We start from the raw sequence: 20938 nt of genomic DNA on the forward strand, positions 1-20938 counted from the left end.
TATTTTATTGAAAAGACAATAGACTGCTTAATAAGAAGGCCCACGCAGCTGCCAGCCCGGGAAGCTGCCTGTTTGCCCATGGCCTTGCACATCTGCAGTGTGGCAGGTGGCAAGGACGTACTCTTTTGGGTTCTGCCGTTCTCACAGCAAACATTTTTCTGCGTTTAAGCGTGGTGTTTATATTTATTGCTTTCTTTCCTGTTTTTCTTTTTATGCTACGTGGGATTTTACTTTCAAGCTATGGAAGTCAAAACTGCTTGTGGAAACAAGTGAAACCACAGAGATATTCAAAGAAAATGGCCCAAGTCCCCAGGGTGACCAAGGTTGGCAGCGTGTCCCCCACCAGCTTTGAGGGAGGGGAGGAGTCAAGTGGCTTCTGTACTCCTCTTGTTCACTCTCAAAGTGGGCAGTGCTCCGGAGAGCACCAGTACAGCTGCTAACCATAACCGGTCTGCAGCTCCTACCTTTTCCTGGGGATGCAGAAGGTCCCCCCAGGGAAGTTGGGATGGCAGGGGGCAGGGCACAGACGCTTAACCTCCCACACTTCCTGCTGGACTGGAGGGTGCCCCAGAGGACTCTGGGGGTGATGTCAGCACAATGCAGGAAGAGGCCTGGTGCAGAGGGAGGGGCTGTGGAGGGCACCCAAGGACGCAGAGTCCAGCTTTTGGAGGCCCGGGGACCACACTGGGTTGGAGGGGTTCTGGTGGGCCTTCCGGGAACTCAGGCGTTCACCACTCTGTGGGGAAACAGGAGCAGCCTGAGATGGCACAGGTGACCTTTCTTTACTGAGGATTTGCGTCATGTAGCAGGGGCGGGCTTAAGAATGGGTCCCTCCCCCGCAGTCACAGGCCTTGTGGAGGCCTCCGAATCTGCGTTTCACTTCCTAGAGGCGTCCAGTGTTCTGCCTGCTAGCACCCCTGATTTCCATCTGAGTGTTTTGATTTCTGAGTGTAGACTATGGTGGACCCTCTGCGTTTCCCACGACACGTTGCAGGGAGGGCAGAGGTTGGTTTGCTGACGCTTTTGTTTGGTCTACTTTAAAATGTTCTAACTAGTTGTCAACATTTAAAGAGTACAAGCTCTTACACACAATTCCACATTTCTGCTATTGTTTAAAAACTAGACCACCAGGCCACGCTGGGTCAAGGTGCCCAGGCTCACAGTCCTCCACCCCGGGGCGCCCCTGAATCCCGGTAGTTCCTTTCCTGTCCTGTCCTCTGGGAGCTAAAATTCCACGTATCCTTGGAGGACTCACCTGACACTCTCCCCGGGGAAGCACTTTTCCTGGGCGCCAGTCCCCACTGCTCTTTGGGAAGCTGGGGAGGGTGACCCAGAAATCAGCCCAGGGGTTTGAAAAGCTGCGTGGAGCCCGCACAACAGCCCAGCTGGGTGGGCCTTTTGTTGGGGTGGCTGGAGAGGACGTGTACTGCCAACAGTTTCCCTTGTTGTGCTGAGGTCTGTGTGGCTGGGGCCGCGATCCCTTCGGCAGGAGCCTGCTCCTTCCATCTCCCGTTTTGCCAGTGAGGCCCGAGAACACTTCTCTCTGGGCTTTCCCCAAAAAGAAGAAATACCACTAGAAATGCCCCAGAACACCATCTTTTGGTGAAACACAAAGAATCAAAGAAAACAAACAAACAAAACCACACCAAACGCAGAGAGAATTTTCTCTGAAATATTTGATGGAGGCGCTCGCAAACGTGATATTAGACGACTTACAGGAAACGAGGATCAGAAAGGGCCCTCCAGATCGGACTCCCTACCCCGCTCCCGGTGCCCGCAGGCGCGGTGGGCTCACCTAATAATTTATAAAAGACACTCGTGCGCGGGAACCGTGACCCGGATGAAATGACAGTCACTCCGGGCAGGCGTGAGGCTGACTCAGCCGGGGACGGGCCCGGCTCGGGGCGCCCGCAGGCTCTGGCTGGTCCCCGCGCCCGGCCGGCCGCCGCACGCTTCGAGCGCGAGAGCCCGGAGGACGACCCAGCGCGCGGCCGGAGGCCCGCGTCCGCCCCGCCCCGCCCGGAGCAATGGCGCCGACGCCGGGGCGCCTTCCCACCCTGGACCCCTGCCCCCGCCCTCCACGAGCGCTCGGTCACCGCGGGCGGCGGCCCGGAGGGGCTCCGGGTCCCCGACACGGCGTCCCCGCTCCCTCGCCCGCTGGGCGCCCGGTCCGCTCCCGTCGGCTCCGGCCGCAGCCATTTTGGAGGCAGCGGAGACAAAGAGCGAGACCCCATCGCCGACCCCAGCAGGCCTCGGCCGCGATCCTAGCTCGCCGCGGCCGCCCGCCGTCGACCCCGGGCCCGCCCGGCAGCCCGCACCCCACAGCCCGCAGAAGCCCTGCGCCCACCGCCCGGCCGCTGCGCCCGGACGCCCGCCCGCGCCCCGGCCTCTGCCGCTCGCAGCCATTGGCCGCGCCTTTTAAGCGCGCGCCGCGACCAATGGCGAGGCGCCCGGCGGCCGGGCGGGGGGGCACCGCGGCCAATGGCGAAGCGCCGGGCGGCGGGCGGGGGCGGGCGCGCCGCCGCGCCTGCGTACTGCGCCGCCGCCGCCCTCCCCCCGCGCCGGCCGCCCGCGCCCCCCGCCCGGCCGCCGCCCCCGCCCCGCCCGGCGCGCGCCGCCCCCCGCCCGCCCCCGCCGGCCGCCAGCCCGCCCGCCCGCCCGCCCGCGCGGAGCCGCCTCCCCGCCCAGCGCCGGCCGAGCGGCGGCGGCGGCGGGCCGAGGAGGAAAGATGGCGGCGGGCTCGGATCTGCTGGACGAGGTCTTCTTCAACAGCGAGGTGGACGAGAAAGTGGTGAGCGACCTGGTGGGCTCGCTCGAGTCGCAGCTGGCGGCCAGCGCGGCCCAGCACCACCACCTCGCGCCCCGCGCCCCCGCCGGCGCGCTCGGGAACCACGCCGGAGCCGGAGCGGCCGAGGGCGCGCCCGCCGCGGCGCCGGAGCCGCCCCCCGCAGGTAGAGCGCGGCGCGGCCTGAGCGTGGCCGGAAGCCGGCCGGGCCCGCGTCCTCACCGCGCCGCCCCGCTTGTCCCCGCAGGGCCGGCCGCCAAGCTGAGCGCCCTCGAGGCCGGCGCGCCGCCGGGGCCCGGAGCCGGGGCCTGCTCGGGACCGGGGGCCGCGCCCGCGCCCGCCGTCAAGCCCGCCGCCCGCAACGGCCCGCCCGGCGGCCCCGGCGCCGCGCAAACTTTGAATGGGAGCGCCGCGCCGGGGAACTCGCCGCGCGCCGCCGCACCTGCCGCCAGCCTGCTGCTCAACGGGCCCGCCGCCCGCACGCCGCCCCGCCTCGGCGCGCCCGCCGCGCCCGCGCCCCCGGCCCCCTCGCCCCCCGCGCCCCCCGCGCCCGCCGCGCCCGCCGCCGCCCCGCCGCCGCCGCCGCCCGCCGTCGCCAGCCTGGCCCGGCCGCCCGGTGCCCCGGCGGGCCCCCCGGCGGCCGCGCAGAACGGGGGCAGCGCCGCCCCCGCCCCGGCCCCGGCCCCCGCGCCCGCGCCCGCCCCGGCCCCCGCGCCCGCGCCCGCCCCGGCGCCCGCCGCCAACAGTCAGCCCGGGCCCGCCGCGCCGCCCGCGCAGGTGGCCAAGGCCGACTCGCCCAAGACCGCGGCGCCGCCGGCGCCCCCGCCGCCGCAGACCCTGGCGGCCGGCTGCCCGGCCGGCGCGGGGCCTGGCATGATCCTCGGGCCAACTATGCAAGGGGCGCTGCCCGCCGCCGCCGCCGGCACCCCCACCGGGCTGCCCAAGGGCTCGGCCAGCGCTGTCGCCCAGAGCCTGCCCCGCACGCCCGCGGTCACCACCAGCGGGATCCGGGCCACGCTGACGCCCACCGTCTTGGCCCCTCGTCTGCCGCAGCCGCCCCAGAACCCGACCAACATCCAGAACTTCCAGCTGCCCCCAGGTGAGTGACCGATGGCGCGCGCGTCTGCTGTCCCAGCTGGGAGTCCAGGAAGTTGTAGGGGCTGGCGCGGTAGCCGTGCCCAGGGGCGGGATGTCACCCGGGGTGCCACCGTGTGTTCTTGCACGTCCCGTGCCGTGTGGCAGCTGGGGTCTCTTACCTGGCGCAGAGGTTGGCTTCGTCAGCTCATGTCCTTGCATGGCAAACTTTCTGGGCGGCTGCTCCCAGTTCTCCGGTCTCCCGTGGAGTGGAGTGGCAGCAGGCGCGCCCGGGACACCCTGCTGGCTTGTACAGGATGCAGAGACATGGCCTGGGTCCACGGTCTTCCCACGCTTGGCACTTCCCCTCTGTGTCAGGGATCAGGCATGTGGTCTGTGTCCGCACTGAGCTTCCCTGCTCCGTTAGCATCGGGGCTGTGATGGTGTTCCCTGGTGGGTGGTGGTGCAGAGTGACGGCCCCTCCTTAAGGCAGGGCAGGTCTGCGTGGAAAACTTCTGCTTCCCCATGACACCAGGAGGCCGGGCACCCCAGGTGAGCCCTGGAGGGCTCCTGGGCACACAGCCTTCCTGGGGTTTGAGCCCTTCCCATTCCCACGGTGCTTCAGCTCAGTGATCACTTAGAGGGCGCCTGGTTCCTTTGATCAGGACCATCCAGTGACACCAGCGGCGGGCACGTGCTGTGCAGGCAGTGGGTCTCCTGGAGGGTCAGATGGTGCAGGACCTCCCGGAGCCCGGTGCGCTCAGTGCGTCCACTCGGTTTCCTGTCATCTTGGCGCTTTGCGTGTGACAGTGCAAGATCCCCCAAGCGTTTCCGCGTCGCCGCTTGGCTCTGGGATTCCCAGGCAGAGGGAAACTCGAGCACTTGCTGTGCCGTTTTCTCTCTTCTGTCCCTTGCACTCGTCAGCGTGGAGTGAGTGCTGAGCTTCTGGAGAGCTCCTCCCTGGCTGTGTAGTAACATGTGCTGCTGGAGCAGCTGCCGCGGTGGCAGAAGTAGTAGAAACAGCACCTCCGTGTCTCCTCGTGCTTGCTGGAAAGAGCATGGGTCACCCTGAAAAGGAATTTCAGCGTGTTAAGAAGGCACGGTGTCCCTGTCCAAGTCGGTGAGCTTGGGCACTGGTGCAGAGCGTGGCGGGGACCTGTTTCTGTACGGGCACGGGTAGAGAAAGGGTGCAGCCCCAGCCGGCGTTATTGGGGTGCTCCTGGGGCACCCATGCTTGAGGAGGAAGAGGTGGTGTGAGACGTTTCCTCAGAGGTGCTGAGATGCCGCTCATGACATGTTGTGTTTGTTTCTGAGTTTGTCAGGGTGTTTTATTGACGGTTCTCTTTTGCTGGTTGATGTGCCTTCTGACGTGTAAGTGGAGAAAGTACCGCTGATCTTTAGTTACATTTAAAACAGGAAATTCGTGCTTATAGTACATTATGTAAAATGTAGGATACTGTTGACCTGTAGGATGCTTTTGACCTGTCCATAGACGTGTCCTTTCGGTGGTCCTGTTGGCTTTAGATTTGCCTTTCTTTTACGAGGATGGTCCCCCCATTCCGCTTTTGTTTTTTAAAACTGGGTGAGCTTGTCAGTGAAGGTTGTGAGGCAGGCGCTTGGCCAGGCGTGCAGGGGTGGTGAAGAGGCCGCTGGTGCCGCGTGATGCCTGCAGGTGTGGTGGTTTGGGGTTCGCTGGATCCCCTTCCTCTGAGCCTCTATAGGTGCAGCCCCTGCTGTGTTTCTTCTGGGGGAGGGAGCTGTGGTTCAAAGGGGTGGCCTATCTTTGTCATGTGACCCTGGACTCGCTTCATCTGCTGTTCAGATGTCAGTGTCAAGGAGGTGTTCGTGTGACAAGCAGACAACTCCTTGATAAAAACTGTAAAAACACTGACTCGTTGCGTGAGTTCTCATGAGTCTTTGCATTAGTCCCTTGTGAGAGCAGAGAACAGCTCGTGTTGACATTTGGGTGACAAATGCTGAGAGCGGTGTGTAAAGAGGCCAAGTGCTTTCTAGAAAATAAAAGATTTACGCCCATCTCTTCATGCATGTCGACATACTGATTGGGAGCTCTGATTAATTATATTACTTCATTTTAATAACAGTAGAAACAAAGAAAAGTGTAGTTAAACTTCTCCTAGTGCCCCCAAACCAAGTACTCTCTTTTAAATAGTGCAATTTAGTTCAGTAAATCAAAATGACAGGAAATTCTAGTTGCGTCTGGTTGATTGGTCAGAAAATATTAAATTCTATATGGTATTTTCTCTTCGTTGCAGTGTTTTATCATAAAAAACGTATAAAGACGGAGTAGAAGTAATTTATAAAAGTAACTGTTGCTTGGATAGCAGCTAATTCTTGTTACAAGTCATTGGTACACATGTGGGAAGAAGGGATTAGGGGCCTGCCAGGTTTTCAGAGCCACACAGAGGTGTCAAGTGAAATAACAGACTGTTGACAATTGTGAGGGAGGGCGTGCCCCTCCCCGTGCCTTCCCTTCCTGTGGGTCAGAGTCCGGGGCGGGGTGGGAGGGGGGAGAGACAGGTGTCACTGTTCCTTGAGGGCCAGTCCTCGGCCTTTCATGCTTGTCTCACAGCCCTGGTGAGCTCCCGCCGAGTTTGCTTGTAGCTAACTCTGTCTTGATGTTCTGTCATGATAGTCTTGTAAAGAGATGTGTTTGTTTTTGTGATGAATTTGTTCCTTTGAAAGGACCAGAATCTAAATTTTGTTCACCATGGGACTCACAAGGCCACACAAGAAGGCCGTTGTCAGGGTAAGGGGTGAAGGGGGTGGTAGAAGAGGGGAAAGGGGGTCAAATTTGTAGTGATGGAAGGAGAACTGACAGATGACGTATTACACAATTGTACACTTGAAACGTATGTCATTTTATTAACCAGTGCCACCCTAATAAATTTCATCAAGACAGTTGTCCCCAGAGCACTGGGACGCGCTGGTTGGTCTTACATGTCTTAGAGTAGTTGTAACATCACGGTAATATTGTGATTATAGTTGAAAGAAGAGAAAAGTGATATGACACCAAAATTAGCACGTGCAGAACTGGTTTTAAGAGAGCTTTTCAGGTAGATGTTACCTTAAAGGTGCCCATTTCTAGAGGTTGTCCTTTGGCGTGGCCAATTAGCGTTTTCTGCGGTGTGTATGTGTGTCCTGCTTTCGCAGAGGCTTTGCTCCCTGTTGCTCTGAGGCTTGGCCAGTACAGGCTCTCCTTCCAGGACAGACACCGTTTCCCCCTTGGACTAGATGTAATGGCCTAGGGAACATTTGCACGAGACTCGTCGAAAATGAACACTTCCGAGGTTCAAGGGCTCACGGAGACAGGTGTCTGGTGCGTTGGTTCCCAGCCACTGTGAATAGAATTACTTGTCTGCGGGGAAAGAAAGAGTGCGGAAGCGGCTGACCGTACTGCTGGGGCCATCACGCTGAGCTCTGGGAGGGCTGCCCCCGCTGGGTGGCAAAGCGTGTGGGGTTGGGCACTGAGGGTACAGGCTCTGGAAATTCTGGTGGCCAATGCTTGCAGCAAGTGCTTTGGCACAAGGGACATTCTTAGTTTAGATTTTGTTCCTTGAGGGTACTATTGCTTTCTGACCTGGGACAGAATGTGGGGGTCTTCGGAGCCTCAGTTTTCCCAGCTGGAAAGTGGGGCTGACCATTTCTGAAGCACTGAAATTGCAGCGGCGTGAACGGTGCACACTGCTATCAAGTGGTGCTGGTACGCATGCGCTGGCCCTGTCCCGTCACATCTGCACTGGTTTTCAGACGTTAAACTGCTCTGGGAGCAGTAATGTCTGCAGACACTTTCATTCCCATCAAAGCCGTGTCCAGACGGGCTGTGTTCTCAGTGCCCCGGGAGCCTGCTGCGGTGGCTGACCCTGGTCTGTCAGTGAGAAAGCTGCCCAGGTTGTCGCAGGTGGGTCATAGACCTGGGGGACGTGTCATGCAGGTGGTGGGGTGGGGAGTGGGGGGGTGGGGATGACAGAGTCGCAGCTGCCTGCAGAGACTGGACCTGGGCGTGGGCCTCGCTTTAGGTCAAAGACCTTGACCGACTTGTCCTTTTTTAAAAAGATTTGATTGGGAAGGGGAACGGGACTTTATTGGGGAACAGTGTGTACTTCCGGGACTTTTCCAAGTCAAGTTGTTGTCCTTTCAGTCTTAGTTGTGGAGGGCGCAGCTCAGCTCCAGGTCCAGTTGCCGTTGCTAGTTGCGGGGGTCGCAGCCCACCATCCCTTGCGGGAGTTGCACCGGCAACCTTGTGGTTGAGAGCTTGCGCTCTAGCCAACTGAGCCATCCGGGAACTCAAGGTGCCCTGTTCAATCTTAGTTGCAGGGGGCAGAGCCCACCATCCCTTGCGGGACTCAAGGAATTGAACCAACAACCTTGTGGTTGAGAGCCCACTGGCCCATGTGGGGATCGAACCGGCAGCCTTCGGAGTTAGGAGCACGGAGCTCCAACCGCCTGAGCCACCGGGCCGGCCCTAGAATTGTCCATTTGATACACTTGGATAACAGTGACATTTGAAAAGAAAAAAGAAAAGTAACTTTTTGCCAGCGTATACACCTGCTCTGACTAGCTCTGCTTAGCGTAGGACAGAGGTCGCCTCTGCACTGCCGGCTTGGAGGGGCGGCCGCGGGTTGCGCAGGGCACCCTTTCGCGCCCTCTGTCCGTGCTTCGCTCCTTGCTGTCCCCATGGCCTGTAGGGTGGACAGAGCCATCAGGGGGTCGGGATGATGTTTCACGCATATGTGGGTGTCTTTGTCTGGTGGTCCTCACGTTGTAGCAACCAGGAAAGGGGTCCCTCGTATCCTCCTGGGTGTCTGTTTTCACTGTGTACTGTGTTTAGGGCAGAATGACTTGAGTTTGAAAAGTGGGTGGCTTTCTAAGCCCTTTGTGTTTTGCCACATGAGGGGTGGGTCCCTATTTGTTCAGGCCCCATAAGAAAGCAGTTAGGAAAAGTGGTATCCTGACTACCTGGGTGGTTGATGAACCCCAGGGGCCAGAGGGCGGGGCTCCCAGGGTCATTTTGTCACCACCACCTGGGAGGTTGAGTGCCTCTCAGTTGTGTGTGGGAGTTTCCCATAAACACCTGCCCAGAGTTTCCGACAGGTGGACGCCCGTCCCCCTCGGCAGTGGTGTTTGATCAGAGCAGGAGTGACCCAGTTCAGGCCCTGCCCTAGAAATGACGCTGCTCCGTGACACAGAGCAGCAGGGCCGCATGTGCCTGTTTCCTTGAAACCCTAAGAAGGAGGAAGGTGGTTCCTGCCAGGCCCATTTCGGTGCAAACGTGCTGCCTTCTTCATCTCAGTGATAAGTTGGAAGAAAGCTTTTCTATAAACAGCTAGTCAGTGTAAGCTGATCAAAACATAATTAACAGCTGTTTTTGAAAATCTTGAAGCAGAGATTTAAAAGGACTCTGGAGAAAGTTGCCTGAGATTTGGGGAAATTCGCATCGTTCTCAAAAGCACGTTTACTTTTCTTGACGTTGATGGTCTGGGGAGTCTCAGGTTTTCTCCTCAGTCCTGGGAAACAGCGGCTGTCAGGACTCTCAGCTCTGCAACTTGCCTAGGGCTGGAGGCCGCCAGTGATTTAGTCAGGCCTCGGCTAGTTACCAGGTAAAGGAAGGAGGACTTTCTGCAGGGACCGTCTGTCCTGGGTGCTGTGCACTGCTGGGTGATGGGTCTATTCCGTTTCCCGCTGTAAGTTCCAAACTCTTGTGGACTTCAGCACCTCTGGAAAGTGGACCAAGTGCGGTCAAGTTCTGCTGGAAGACTGGGGACTTGGTCCCAGGAGGGCCATGAACGCTTTGAATTAGAGGTTTTGATTTTTACATGTCTGTGAACGTCTGTGCCAAGTCATTGAAACCTTCAGAACACAGAGATATGAAAATTGCCCATAATTTGGGACCCCCCCCAATTTTACAAGTTCATAGGCATCTTCCCCTCCCCCCCATTTGGCTTCCTCTGTGGCTGTCCACCTGTCTGTGCGCTGTTCTGTGAGGGGACTGAGGACGGAGGACGCAGGTGGGGATGGAGGCCATGGCGCTCCCTGCCCGGCCACCGTTGTCACCGTGAGCTCAGAGTTCTCTGCAGCTCTGCAGCCTGTGACACTCAGTCGGACTTCGATTTTTCCGTCATGAAATTAGAACCTTGATGGGACCTTTCTGCCTCTTCCACGTGGCTTGCGAGGAAATGATGCACGTGCTTCTCTTGACCCCCAGACTTGTGAGGAGGAGTGTGCCTGGGTGGAGGGGGTGGTGGGGGGTAACGGTGCCCACGCTGGGGAGCTCGTGCTGCAGAGGTAGGGAAAAGCTAAAGCAGTTCTTCATGAACGCGTCAAACTGGAGGTCAGGTTTTGGAACCTGAGTGCAGCAGTAGAAGGTTCTGTGCCTCTGAATTGACTTGTTTTGGGGTAGGGCGGCGGTCAGTGGTCTTGAGTGGACAGAGCAGCACACCAGGAGCAGGACAGCTAAAGCCTCCCCCCAGTGCTGTGCACCCTCCAGGTAGGTGTGTGCCCGGTGGGCAGAGCGGCGGACGGGAGGCCGGAACACTGCTCGGGACGGAGAAAGGCCCGCGCGCGTTCCGAAGAAGGTGCTGTGCGGATGTCCTGCCAGCATCACGGGGGGAAGAGCGAGGAAGACAGCTTTCTCCACTTTCAGACTGCTGTTCAAGTACGTGGGCCAACTGCTCGAGGCAAGTTTGTAAAGACATGTTTATGCCTTGCACAGGCGCTCGTCTTTGTGGTTTCTGATGCGCTCCATATCCTGGTTGAAGTAGGTGGTCGTGAGCACAGCACAGCACGGGACAGGCCCACGGCGTGTTGACTTTGACCTGTCAAAATGCTGCAAAACAGTGCATCCTAAGTGTGATGACAGTTATCTGAAGAGTGAAAAAGGAAAGCAATTTGTTTTTTAAAGGAGGGCGCAGCTCAGTGGCCTATGTGGGGACCGAACCGGCAACCTCGGTGTTATTAGCACCGCGCTCTAACCAACGGCGCTAACCGAAGAAAAAAGGGAAAGCATTCCTGATTGAGTTTTTTAAAGGAAGCTTTAACTGTTAATAAATAATTATTAGTTCCTTGAAAATGACTTCTTTTCCTACTGCTTATTTTGATTATAAAATTGGTTTTATTCATTATAAGAAGTTGGGAAAGAGAGGAGACTGTGAAGGAGAAAGTAAAGCCCCTTGTGCTGTCGCCGTGCCCGGACTGTTGGCAGTTTGGCGTCTGTCATCTCAGCCTGTGCTGGAGGCAGATGTGCTGTGTGACTGTCACATTCGGGCCACCCGTGGTCCCCGCCCGAGCCTGCCCGTGTTGAGTGCAGCCCCCTCCCTTGGTGGGCTTTGAAGCTCCTTTCTCCTGGCCTCTGTGACACTGCTGAGATCAGTGACCTTAGGGCACGGTCTTTGCACAGCTCTGCGCGGCTGAGGGGTCGACCATTTGCAGATCGCTGGTACCAGCTGCCTTGGTGCAGGGGGCGCTTTGAACACCATGGTTTTAGACCCAGGGCCAAAAGATCACTTTTGAGGGACCAACGCATTCCGCAGGCTTCCTTGAGGAAGTTGTATCCAGTTTTAATTTGCATTTCTTTTGCCTAAGTGAGGTCCCGCCTCTCACGTGGGTGTTGGCGGAGACTGGTGCATTTGCATTTGTTCATTCCAGGGTGCGCATTGGGCCAGCAAGCCGGGGCTGTTGTGGGTGCTCGGACCCCTGCGGGGGCTGGTGTTTCAAGGCTGACAGAGCCCTTGCTCCCAGGTGCTTCGCTTGGCGTGGTGGCCGGGCAGGCAGCTGGTAGGCAGAGTGTCAGCCTGTTTTCTCATCCCTCGGTGTGATAAAGGATCAAGAGCACGCCAGACCAAGTGCCCAAGAGGGCACTGCTAGGTTGGTTGGGGTGGCCTTTCTGAGCAGGTGACATCGGAACCAAGATCTGGGTGATGAGGAAGGAGCCAGTGTGCAGCCCATGACCTGGGTTCCAGGTACAGGAAGGAGCAGGGGCCCGAGAGTGGGTCAGAGAGAGGGTTCTGGCTGGAATGGGTGTGAGGGCCCACGGGGACAGGTGGGGCCGGCTGGGTCACACAGCCGTTGTAGCCCGGTGTGCCGCAGGGTTGAGTTTGTTTCAGGTGTGTTGGGAAGCTGTGGGAGGATTTTAGGCAGGCAGTGGTAGAAGCTGATTTGTTTTGATAATCACTTTTGTGTCTGTGGGCTATGGAATGCAGGGGAGGTGGTGGTGAGGGGCAGGATGACAGCAGGGCTGGAAGTGGCAGGGGCAGCAGCGTCCAGGCGAGGGCAGGCGGCTGGGCCTGGGCGCTGTGTGGTGGTGGAGAGCTGTGGACATGCTCACAGGATTTACTGATAGGTTTGGGCACCTTAGGACAACTGAGATTGGGGACCGCAGCGACCATGTTGGGAGAAGGTAGAGACTTCTCTGGGGGAGCAGTGGGGGTGGGGAGGAGGACAGGTATCCCTGTTTGGACATGTTAAGTTTGAGATGCCATTTCCGGGAAGAAACATTGGGTATGCGGGAGCTGGGGGAGAGGTCAGAATCTGGGAGTCATGGCATTTGATATAATTTTCGGCCATGGGGGCTGAAACCCCCAAGGGAGTCTTATGCTGGAAGAGCAGTGAAGGCTGCCTCCTGGGCAGACGGTCCAGCGGTGTAGAGGGTGGCAACGGGGAGAGGTGGCCGCCAAGGAGAGGCCAGGGAGAGGGTGGGGACATGGGGCCAGGCAAAGCTGGTCCATTCAGTTGCAGGCCTTTCCGTGGGGTACTTGCTGTTTTAAGAGCTTTTTAGTTTTTTTTTTTTTTTTTAAAGATTTTATTGGGGAAGGGGAACAGGACTTTATTGGGGAACAGTGTGTACGTCCAGGACTTTTTTTTCCCAAGTCAAGTTGTTGTCCTTTCAGTCTTAGTTGTGGAGGGCGCAGCTCAGCTCCAGGTCCAGTTGCCGTTGCTAGTTGCAGGGGTCGCAGCCCACCATCCCTTGCGGGAGTTGCATCGGCAACCTTGTGGTTGAGAGCTTGCGCTCTAGCCAACTGAGCCATCCGGGAACTCAAGGTGCCGTGTTCAATCCTAGTTGCAGGGGGCACAGCCCACCATCCCTTGTTGAACGGGCAACCTTGTGGTTGAGAGCCCACTGGCCCATGTGGGAATCGAACCGGCAGCCTTCGGAGTTAGGAGCACGGAGCTGTAACTGCCTGAGCCACCGGGCCGGCCCCTTAAGAGCTTTTTATACTGTAGGAATGTCTGTCATTAAGACAGCAAGTATGTCGTGGCTTCTCTGCCTTCTCACTTATGAAGATGGCTTAGAATGGACGTTGGTCTTCTTGGTGTGGCACCTGCGTTGATAAGCTCAGGTGGTTTTGCAGTTCTCGTGTGTGCGGCGCTGGTCCTCCTGCTGGGTGCTGACGGACAGATTCTTGAGTCTAGATTTCTGGAGCCACACGGTCCTGGGAAGAGAATCTCCCTGGATAAAGAGGCCGGTAGGTGAGGTGGCTCTTCAAAGACCCCTCCGCCACTTTCCTGGAGGGGCTGGGCGCACAGTGAGGCGGCGATGCATGGGGCCTAGGCTTTTGTAAGAGAAAGTCCATGGAATGGAATGTTTGCACGATGAGGAGCTGTCTCCAGGAGCTACCGTGTTTCCCCGAAAATAAGACCTCGCTGGACCATCAGCTCTTATGCAGCTTTTGGAGCAAAAATTAATATAAGACCCAGTATTATATTATGTTATATTGTATCGTATTATATTGTATTATGTTGTGTTATATAAGACCCGGTAATTAAGTCAATTAAGTCAATTAAGACCAGGTCTTAGATTAATTTTTGGTCTAAAAGACTCATTAGAGCTGATGGTCCAGCGAGGTCTTCTTTTCGGGGTAACATGGTAGCACGCGCGCCATCTGTCCTGGAGACCCAGGTGAGGGACGCAAAGACTGTCCGGCGGCCACTGAACTTCTTGTGCTTCGTGGTCCCAGCCTTGAAAGGTCCGAACAGCTCCTGCGGGCTCTGTTTTGCTCAGGCTGAGGTGGTCATGCCAGCTGGAGGGATGCCCCGGTCTGGGGACATGAGTCACTTTCTTCTGTCTGGGGCTGTCTTGGTGGACAAGCAGTGGCCCCACTTGTGGCCTCGCGGGCCGGGGCAGTGGTTTGTGAGTTCGGTCAGTTGCTTGGTCAGCAAACAGTAGCTGAGCAGCAGCTCAGGTCAGACCTCTCAGCCTGTCCTCGGGAGTGACTGTCTGTTTGTAAGGGGTGGGTAAACGGGTGTCGGTTCTGAGATGGAACATCACCAGCCACTGCGGCCCCTGCTGCTGTTTCTCACGTCGACACTCTGTCTCTTCTGTTCATTTTGGACACTCCAGAGTGTTCTCTGCTGCTTTGGGCTCATGAGATAACCAGTCAGGTTTGGTGCCACTTTGTTAATATACTCAGCAGTTAAGGAACTCAGGTCTGAATGTCTGCATTGAAAGCTCTGGAGTGATGTGGTCCAGATGGCCGCAGGCCAGCTGCAGTGGGTGCCTCGTCCAGCTCGGGGAGGCGTGGAGAGCTGTACCCTCCAGGGTCCTTGGGGTCCAGGCCGGGTTCCGGACACTCAGCGCCGACCCCTGCTTCCACTGCGCGCCGAGGTTTGGAAACCACTGCTGTGCTACGTGGGTCCTGACCTTGGGACCACAGGCAGGCTGCCGTCTCCAGCGTGGGACTTCATAGTCCAGACGCATCTCTGCATGGGTTTCTGAGACCGCGCTCCGGGACGGGGTCGCCTCGGCCACCTGCTTGGGACCTGCTGCTCTAGAGAAAACTGTGGCTCCAGTGGGGAGCTACAGGCCTGGCCTTGGTGACACAGGCCGAGTTTCAGCTCCTTGAAGAAGAGACGCTGTCACGCAGGGACGTGTGAAAGCGCAGAGTGGTGTGCTCTCGGTGTGTGTGCGTTTCTGCGGCTGTGAAGGGCCGCACTTGGGATGTGTTGTCCCCGCAGGGGACATGGGCATGTGTTGGAGGGTGGGAGGTTGTCCGAGGCTATCCTGGGACTCGTGGCAGGTGGCTGCTTCTGGGGGGCTGGGGTGTGGGCCTGGGCCTGGGCCCTTCACCTTCACCTGTCAGATTTAATATCTCTTAAAGAGATCTGCAGCTCCTAGGGTAACTTGATGCAATCCTGTGTTCTGGCGGGGAGACGCCTGGAGTTTTCTTGTAACTGTGTGTCCTTTGCAACTTCCGGAGCCAGCGGGACGCTGAGTGCAGCATGGCGGGCAGGTGTCAGGTGGAGCTCCCGGCGGCGAGGGCGCCGTGCTTGGCCCACTGTCCGCAGGGCGGCGCTCCCTTCTGGCCGCTGCTCACTGGCCCCCTGCTGAGGCTGTTCCACTTCAGAACCTTACTAGACTCTCGTTGCTTCTAGAAGGAAGCCCAGACTCCCGACCGTGGCCTGGCCTTGGGGACGGGGGTGGGGTCCCAGTCTGCCCTGGCCCCAGAAGGTGCTCACCTCCTCCCGCATCGGTCAGCACGCCGGGTCACGGCTGCACCATCAGCCGCTCTGGCTCTGTCGAGTAGTCCCCACCTCCAACCCCCACCTCCAGTGTGGCTGCTGGACACCGTCGTCTGCGGTCCCCACAGCAGAAGCAGGCCCTTCCTCAGGACCAGCAGTGTGTCTCACTGCGGCCATGCCGTCGGCTCCTGGCGGGGGCAGGGGTTTCTGAGCCTGTGCCGGTGGCTCTCGGTGGCCTTGCTCGCAGGCAGAGGGCACGGCTGCGCTGCGTTCACTGTGGGACGTCCGCCTCAGCGTGGCGCTCGCTCCCTCGCGTGGCGGGGATGCCAGGGGCCTGAGTCGGGGCCTCCCGGGGGCGGTCGTGGTCTCCACCTGGCAGGCGGGCTGACAGGTGACTGTGGAAGGCCTCTCATTGAGACGGAGGGCTAGGTGAGAACGGGTACATGGTTTTGGATTTCAGAAGCGTAGAACAGAATTAGCCACACTTTGGGGCTTGCACGGCCTGCTGTACTTTCGTGGTTATCGCAACACTTTAATAAGCACCTGCAAGCACGTCCCAGAGAGCTGGGACCCCGCCGGTATGCCGGGTGACTGTCCGGCCCCCTCTTCCCTCGCGGTGTGTCACCGTGGCCACCACACGTTCACGTCCCTTGTCCTGCCTGCTCACGGCCTCTTCCTGGATGATGTGTTTGATTTCACCTTTAACTTTGTAGAGAGGGTACCATGCTGTGGGTCATCTTATGGGGCCTTTGCCACTTCAGTGTCACGTTGCTGAGACCCTTCCATCCTGTGCTGGGTGGTACTCTATTGTATGGAGACAGCATCACGCTTCACCCTCTTTTCGGTCATTCCTGGAAAGGGCCCTCACGGCTTGCTGGGTCCCCTGCCGGGGGAGCAAGGAGCACAGTTGTCCTGGGGAGATGGTCAGCTCAGGAGACACTGCCACATGCCACCCATAGGACTGCACAGATTTCCACTTTCCAGCAACACACGAGCCATTGGTGTGTGGGAACTCAGGCTGCTTCTGGGTGTGTATGTCGGGGATGTCCACTGCATTTCCAGGTGGGGGCTCCAAGAGAATTGACATGTGAGTCTGAAATTCAGAGGTGGGTTCAGGGCTGGGCCTCTAGATGTGGTGGGTCCCTAAAAGGCTGATGATAGTTTAAATCTGGCTTGGGGGAGGGGCAGTATAGCCAGGGGGAAAAGAAGATAGCTCAGTGACCTGTTCTGGTACTTTGTGACAGCTGTGTGTGGGACAGCGGGATCCCCGGGGGGCGGGGGGGCAGGTCCTGGGGTCAGGATTTTGTCACCAAGGTGAGTGTCTTCACCTGTCATGTGTTGGTGGCTGGTTGGGGAGGTGGGGACACCTTTCTGTTTGACCCCTGCAAGCTGGACGGGCCAGTCCTGAGTGGGAGGTGAGGCAGCGGCCTAGGTTCGGCAGTGTTTTGGGGACCTTGTTTCAGAAGGGGAACAGAGATGTGGGAATGGAGTCTAAAGACAGTTTCTTAGAGATTCTAGAACCGTGCTCTCCAGTAGGAATGAAGTGCGAGTCACACGTGTAATTTGAAGTTTCTAGTAGCGTGTTAGAAGGCACAAAACCCTGAAGGTATGAAAAGCTGATGTTAATTTTAGCGTATCATAGTTAACCCCCTGCATCCAAGGGTGACCATGTCGCATGTCGTCCATGGTCAGGGTCTCTGAGCGCTGGCACCCCTTCCCCCTCGGACCCCCCCCGCGGAACCCGTGTATGCCTTCAGCGTAGCTGGGTCAAATGCTCACAGCACCTGTGGCTAGTGCTGGCTCCTCGATACATTCGTGTGGGACCAGTCAGGGTTGCCACAGGGGCCAGGGCCCAGGGCCCCAGAGTCACAGGGCAGGACAGCCAGCAGGCTGCAGAGAGGGACGGGGTGGTGCCAGCCGCGGTGGGACCTGAGCTGTCTGGTCAGGCCCCTCGGAGAAGGTCGCTGGGTGAAGGAGCAGGAGCTGGAGCTGGGCGGGAGGTCGCGGAGCTGGGGGGAGGGCGGTATCATCAGGCTGAGTGCCGTGTGGCCTTCCTGGAGCTGGCCTCTTGGACAAGGGAAGGAGAGGAGCTGAATGGCCGAGCCTCATCTCCCCTGGGGGGAGAGAGAGAGCCTGCCCTGGCGAGGGCAGTGGCTGTTGGCGAGGTGTCGACGGAGCAGGGCACGTGTGCAGGTGGCCGCTGGTGGCTTCGGGCTGGTGGCTTCGGGCTGGACGGCAGGGAGAGACCTGGGGAAGACGTGGTGGGCATTCCCGCCTTCTTCCCTGGGCGGGGAAGGGCAGTGGGCGGCTATCCCCGGGCTTTGTGGGGGGCAGTGTGCACTGTGGCCTGGCCACAACAGGTGCTACCTCACTATGAGAAGCAAACCCGAAATAAACACTTCTCTCCGCAGAGGCATACCCTGGCTTGGAGAGCAGGGCTCCTCACCAGGGTGGCTGGGGGTTCAGGGGTTCTGGTGATTGTTCACCGGGCGTTTTTGAGAGTGGAAGGAGGACACGTGATCATGGCCAGGATGAAAGGTGTAAACGGGCTGTTCCGGGCAAGCTGGCCCCACAGCCTGCCTCGTTTGCCGCCTTGGTGCTGACGTCTTGCTGGAGCCATTGCTGAGTAACTAGAAGAGGAGGGTGCGTGGCCAGTAGCCTTCTCTGCCCTGCACCTCAGGCAGGCACCTGTGACTGAGCCCCTCCTGGCTGAAAAGGAGGTACCCTGAGCCTGTGTTGGAGGTCCCGTCCACCACGGACGCCTGCAGGCTCCAGGGCGTGTGTCCCGCCGGCTCTCCCATCGTGCCGGGGCCCCTGGAAGCCCTTGCTCTCCAGGTTGAGCGCAGTGTATCTGTTGTTTCTGGGGGAATTCCTTCCTTTCTAAGTAATTTCCTGCCTGTCTTCTCTTTCTGAAACACCTTTACATTTGTCAGGAGCCCTTTCTTGTGTTCGGATGGTTGGTTGTCCCATGTTCTCTCTGTTTTGGGTGCCCGATCTTCCCAGCCCCCCTGGAGTTGTTCCACAAGGAAGGGGCCCCGCTGATGCCCAGTGCCAAGGACAGCACATGGCACATAGTCGGCCTGCAGCTCTCTGCGTGGTGGAGCCTTTCGTGATGTGTCGGGTGGCCCTGGCTTCTCTGAGCATGAAAGGAGCGAGGGGTGGAGAGCCGTGGTGGCACCCTGACGACCTTATCTCGGGGGGTCATGTGGGAACTTTTGATGCCAGAACGGCCTCAGCTTCTTAGGAAAGGACCTCGCAGCCATTATTTCTGTGCCTGGAGCCCAGACCTGCGGCTGCTGCGTGCTGTCCATGTGGTCCCCTGCTTCCTGTCCACTGTCACTGTCCACGGCACGCACGTCCCCTCCCCAGGACCTGGCAGTGCCCAGCAGGCCTTCCTCTCCACTCTTCTTCCTGGAGTCTCTTTCCTTCTCTCCTTATGCATTTGTTGAGATCTCTGGTCCTTTTCCTATTTTCTCCTGTTGGGGGTTGGCACCGTTTAAATTCCTTTACTCCTGATTTAGTGGGGTCTTGGTAGGAGGAGGGGTGTGGACAGACAGCAGATGATTCTGCCGGTCAGCCAGCTACTCAGAGGCTACTTCTTTTGGCCGGGGTGGGGGGGAGGTGGTGTTAGGGCCAGCTCTCTGTGGAGTCCCTGATACTAGCAAAAGTAGAGAGTGGTTTGTTGTTGTTTTTTTCTGTTGTTTTTTTTTTTTTTTTTTTTTATTGGGGAAGGGGAACAGGACTTTATTGGGGAACAGTGTGTACTTCCAGGCTTTTTTTCCAAGTCAAGTTGTTGTCCTTTCAATCTTAGTTGTGGAGGGCGCAGCTCAACTCCAGGTCCAGTTGCCATTTTCTAGTTGCGGGGGGCACAGCCCACCATCCCTTGCAGGAGTCGAACCGGAAACCTTGTGGTTGAGAGCCCACTGGCCCATGTGGGAATCGAACCGGCAGCGTTCGGAGATAGGATCATGGAGCTCTAACTTCCTGAGCCACCGGGCCGGCCCCCAGAGAGTGGTTTTTAAATTTTCTTTTAAGTAAAGAATTTTTTTAGAGCTGTTTAAGGTTCACAATTTATCCATCACCCACTGGAGGACATCCTGGTGGCTTCCAACTTCTGGCGATTGTGCATAAAGCTGCCGTAAACGTCCGTGTGCAGGTTTCATGTGGACATGCTTCCAGCTCCTTCGGGTAAATACCAAGGAGCCTGATTGCTGGATCCTAGGAGTATGTTTAGCTCTGTAAGAAACCGCCAAACTGTCCTCCAAAGCGGCTGCCCCGTTTGCTTTCCCCACAGTGACTGAGGGTCCCCGTGGCCCCACGTCCCCGCCGGCGTGTGGTGTCGGTGCTCGGGGTCGTGGCCGTCCTGACAGGGGTGCAGGGCTGTCGCGTTGCCTTAATTTGCGTTTCCCTGATGACGAGATGGGGAGCATCTTCTGTGCTTATTTGCCATCTGTGTGTCTTCTTGGGTGAGGTGTGCTCAGGTCTTCGGCCCATTTTTTAAATCCGGGTTTTCATCTTCTTATTATCGAGTATTAAGAATGCTTTGTATGTTTTGGAAAACAGTCCTGAATCAGATGTGTCTTTTGCAGATATCTCTCCCATCTGTGGCTTGTCTTCTCATTCTCTGGATATTTGTCTTTCGTAGAACAAAAGTTTTTAATTTTAATTAAGTTCAGCGCATCCATTTTCTCTCTCACGATCGCGCCTTTGGCGACGTATCTAAAAAGGCATCGCCAACCCCAAGGTCGTCCGGGTTTTTCCCGTTTTCCTCTAGGAGTTTTGTGGTTTTGCATTTTGCTCTCAGGTCCGGGGTCCATTGCGAATACATTTCCGTGAAGGGTGTAAGGTCTGCGTGTGGATTCGTCTTGTTGCACGTGGGTGTCCAGTGGTTCCAGCAGCGTTTGCTGAAGAGACAGTCTTTGCTCCTTTGTCCGAGGTGAGTGGACTGGACCGTGTGCGTCTGTTTCTGGGCTCCCCAGTCTGTCCGCTGATCTGTCGCCTGTTCTTCCACCGGCCCCGTGGTGTCTCGGTTACTGCGGCTTCAGACTGAGTCCTGAAGCCCGTGGCGTCAGTCCTCCGCCTGGCGCCTCCCTTTCAGCAGTGTGTCAGCCGTGCTGGGTCTTCTGCCTTCTCTCCGTGTGACGGTCAGCGTCCGTCTGTCCGGGTCCGCACAGTGACGGGCTGGGGTCTGTCTGCATTGCCTTGAATCTTCAGATTGAGTTGGGAAGAATGGACATCTTGACAATGCTGACTCTTCCTGTCTGTGAATGTAGCATATTCTCTATTTGTTTAGTTCTTTGATTAGTTCACCCGAGTTTCATAGTTGGCTCCATGTAGGTCTTGTATGTATTTTGTTAGATTTACACTTAAGCGTGTCATTTTTTGGGTGCTAATGTGAATGGTGTTGTGTTTTAACCCATTTGTTCTTTGCTGGGACACAGGGAAGTGGTTACTTGTATGTCAATCTTAGGTCCTGCAGCCGTGTTATAACTGTTTATTACAGGAGTGTTTTTGGTGAGTTCTTTTGGGTTTTCTACATACATGATCATGTGATCTGTGAACCAAGACACTGTCATGTCTTCCCCTTTCAACCTGTACACCTTTCGT

At 57.6% G+C, this 20938-nt stretch overlaps 1 protein-coding gene across 1 annotated transcript in view; it reads left to right on the top strand.

The window, feature by feature from the left end:
- Positions 1-2661: 2661 nt before the first annotated feature.
- The window catches only part of TAF4 (TATA-box binding protein associated factor 4), a 62026-nt gene continuing 43749 nt past the window's right edge, over positions 2662-20938 (top strand). Inside the window, exon 1 of the mRNA XM_081033279.1 lies at positions 2662-3884. Within this exon, the coding sequence (XP_080889405.1) occupies positions 2729-3884 (1156 nt within the window). The 5' untranslated portion in view covers positions 2662-2728. The remainder of the gene's footprint in view (positions 3885-20938) is intronic.

This window comes from Rhinolophus hipposideros (assembly GCF_964194185.1).
Source record: "Rhinolophus hipposideros genome assembly, chromosome: 22".
NCBI classification, from domain to species: domain Eukaryota; kingdom Metazoa; phylum Chordata; class Mammalia; order Chiroptera; family Rhinolophidae; genus Rhinolophus; species Rhinolophus hipposideros.